A 2,586-nucleotide genomic window follows, 5' to 3' on the forward strand; every position below is an offset into this window, starting at 1 on the left:
TATATATATAGAAAAAGGAACAGAATTGTAAGTCCTATATCAAGAAAAAGCACAGGCTGTTCTTAAAGAATAAGTTCAGCTTTAAAGTGACCCTACTCCACACTTTTGGGTGTGCGAATACCTGCTCCACAGTGAGCGGCGCGCGCGGGGGGTGGGGTGTTTTCATGCAGTCGGAGAGTCAAACACCTGCAGCGGCTGGGAAGTGGCTGGCAGCATTTATAGGACATGGGATAACGAAAAGGTAGGTATACATGCCTTTGTTTTGCAAGCTGGGGTTAGTTTTAAAAGCAACCATGTGGTAAAGGTATTATCTAAATTCTCCCATGGCCATTCTCATCCGCAACAATTCACAATCCGCAACTGGTGAAGTATCCTCTCACTTCTTGTTGTATCCCTAGGACAGGAATCAAGGCAAAACTCTCCAGCACGACCTGGCAGGGGTTTTAGTTATTCCCTACGCTATTTAAAGCAAAAATAAAAAGTACTGACTCTAGAAACATTTTAAGTGCTGGCATGGGAGCCAAGATGTACAGTAGATATATTGGTAAACGTATCAGTGTTATAAGAAAAAAGATGAGTTTGTTTTGTTAGTAATATTTCAGATGATAAAGTATAATAGCTGAGCCAGGTTCTGCTTTAGGCAGAATTGATAGAATTTTGCTCTGTAGTAGAGTCCTTCACCTCATCGACTTTCTAAGTTGTCTACCTAATTAATTTTCCTCTTGACTTAAAGGATCTTTATAATCCGTCCACTTACTGCTCTCAGTCTACATGCTCACAGCCGACTCATTGGTGCCATCTGAACCTCTAAAGCCTCAAAATGTCCCTTACCTTTTTGTGGTAAAAAAGGTAAGGACCCCAAAAGACCAATTTACTGATAGGGATCAGGGAAGATGTGTTGCAATTACACCAACCCAGTAATAAAGAACGTGAGAGACGATAACACCGTAGCATGTGGTCTGCCTTCTCACAGCCATCCAACTCTAATGATACCAGCAAAATAATGAAACACAAAGTCCAACCGCACACCTGCCACCTCAGAGTCCTCCACCCCATAATATAGATAGCCCAACATTATAGATGGCACAACATTGGGCGCACCAGTGGTGAATTAATAAATGTTGCACCCACAAGTATTCCATAACGGCAACCTTTGCTATGTAATCATTAAACCAGTTTTACTTTTATTGCACTATTTCACAACTGTTGCTGTGTTTGTATCTGAGCAGCTTGGAAGTTCCATTTCCTGCCCTGTACCTGACTGCTGTTTGCCCTGTTGACCGTGATAAGCCTGTCTGGAATACTTGTGAGCGCAACATTTCTTCATACATTACCTTTGTGTCATCATAGTCAATGCATTAGTGGTGCATCCGATGCCATGTTCCTTTTCTATCCACTCAATGATATCAGCCAGCAGATTGGCTGGTTACAATGCTGCGGACCGGAATACAGGAGCGGGTTGCGCAAATTGGCAGTGTGGATTTTTGTTTGCTTATCTCTAATTAGAACAGTAATAAACACAATTGTACAACCTGAACAGGCATGCTGGTGTAAATGGAGGAAGGAGATGGGAGAACAGTCCGAATGCCAAATGCAGAATTTTCCAAGTAAGCCTATCCATTATTCTCCTAAGGATGATCATCCAGGTTCCCCTGCTGCATCCATTGATACTTAAAGCCAAAATAAAGCCCTCTCCCCCCCCAATCTCTTTATAGTTGTGTACCCCTGCATGTTAAGATTTGTGAAAATGTTTTCTTGGAAATGGCTAGAAATACCAGTTTCTCTCAGTGAAAAATGTTTCTTCCTACCTTCACATTGTAGAGCTCTGTTCTGGCAGAGCTGAGTAACAGCCACCTTCCTCAGTATAAGTATCTTTGCACATAAGGGAAGGGGGGGTTATACCAGTCCTGTTTCTGATTGATGTTATTTGAGAGCACAAAGTCCAATTCTAGTGCCTGTTGAACTGCACTGTCATATTTGGACCCCCCGCACAACTGCTTTAACAGGAAAGTGGAGAAAAGAGTATGGCAATGGAAGTTGTTTGTGCAATGTCCCTCTAACTGCAAACATATTTCTGTGACTTTACTTAGGCTTCAGTGGACAACGTAACCTTTAACTACATTGGGGGGAATTTATCAAAACTGGAGCAGACAAAATCTGGAGCAGATTTGCACTACAGCCAATCAGCTTCTCTTTCTCATTTTCATATCTTACCTGAGCAAACTGAAGAGAGATGCTGAATGGTTGCCATGGGCAACTGCTCCAGATTCTGTCTGTTCCAGTTTTGATCAATTCCCTCCATTGTCCTTTAAAAACATTATGCTTTCCTGGGTGACATATAGAGACAACAGCATCTTACCTTCCAGTTCTTCTCAGTTTCCTGCAAGAACACAAGGCCTTTTTCTATATCTGCCCTCATTTCATGGACATGAGCTATGGTGTGGACAGACCAGGCGTCCTTCCGTTCTACAGCCAGCGCCTAGGCACACACAAGACAAACAGCATTGGCTTAAAACTAAGAACAATACACAGATAGGGAAACAAGAACAGATACACTGAAGGGGGGGGGGGGGTTTACTTTAAAGA

General features: G+C 42.5%; 1 protein-coding gene across 1 annotated transcript in view; it reads right to left on the minus strand.

Annotated features, from left to right (window-relative positions):
• TTC38 (tetratricopeptide repeat domain 38) overlaps positions 1–2,586 on the minus strand; it is a 20,477-nt gene that overhangs the window by 9,098 nt on the left and 8,793 nt on the right. The window contains exon 7 of the mRNA XM_018570393.1: positions 2,360–2,479. Coding sequence (XP_018425895.1) covers positions 2,360–2,479 — 120 coding nt within the window. The remainder of the gene's footprint in view (positions 1–2,359; positions 2,480–2,586) is intronic.

The sequence above is a fragment of the Nanorana parkeri genome, unplaced genomic scaffold, assembly GCF_000935625.1.
Source record: "Nanorana parkeri isolate BGI_ZX_2015 unplaced genomic scaffold, ASM93562v1 scaffold38, whole genome shotgun sequence".
Taxonomy (NCBI): domain Eukaryota; kingdom Metazoa; phylum Chordata; class Amphibia; order Anura; family Dicroglossidae; genus Nanorana; species Nanorana parkeri.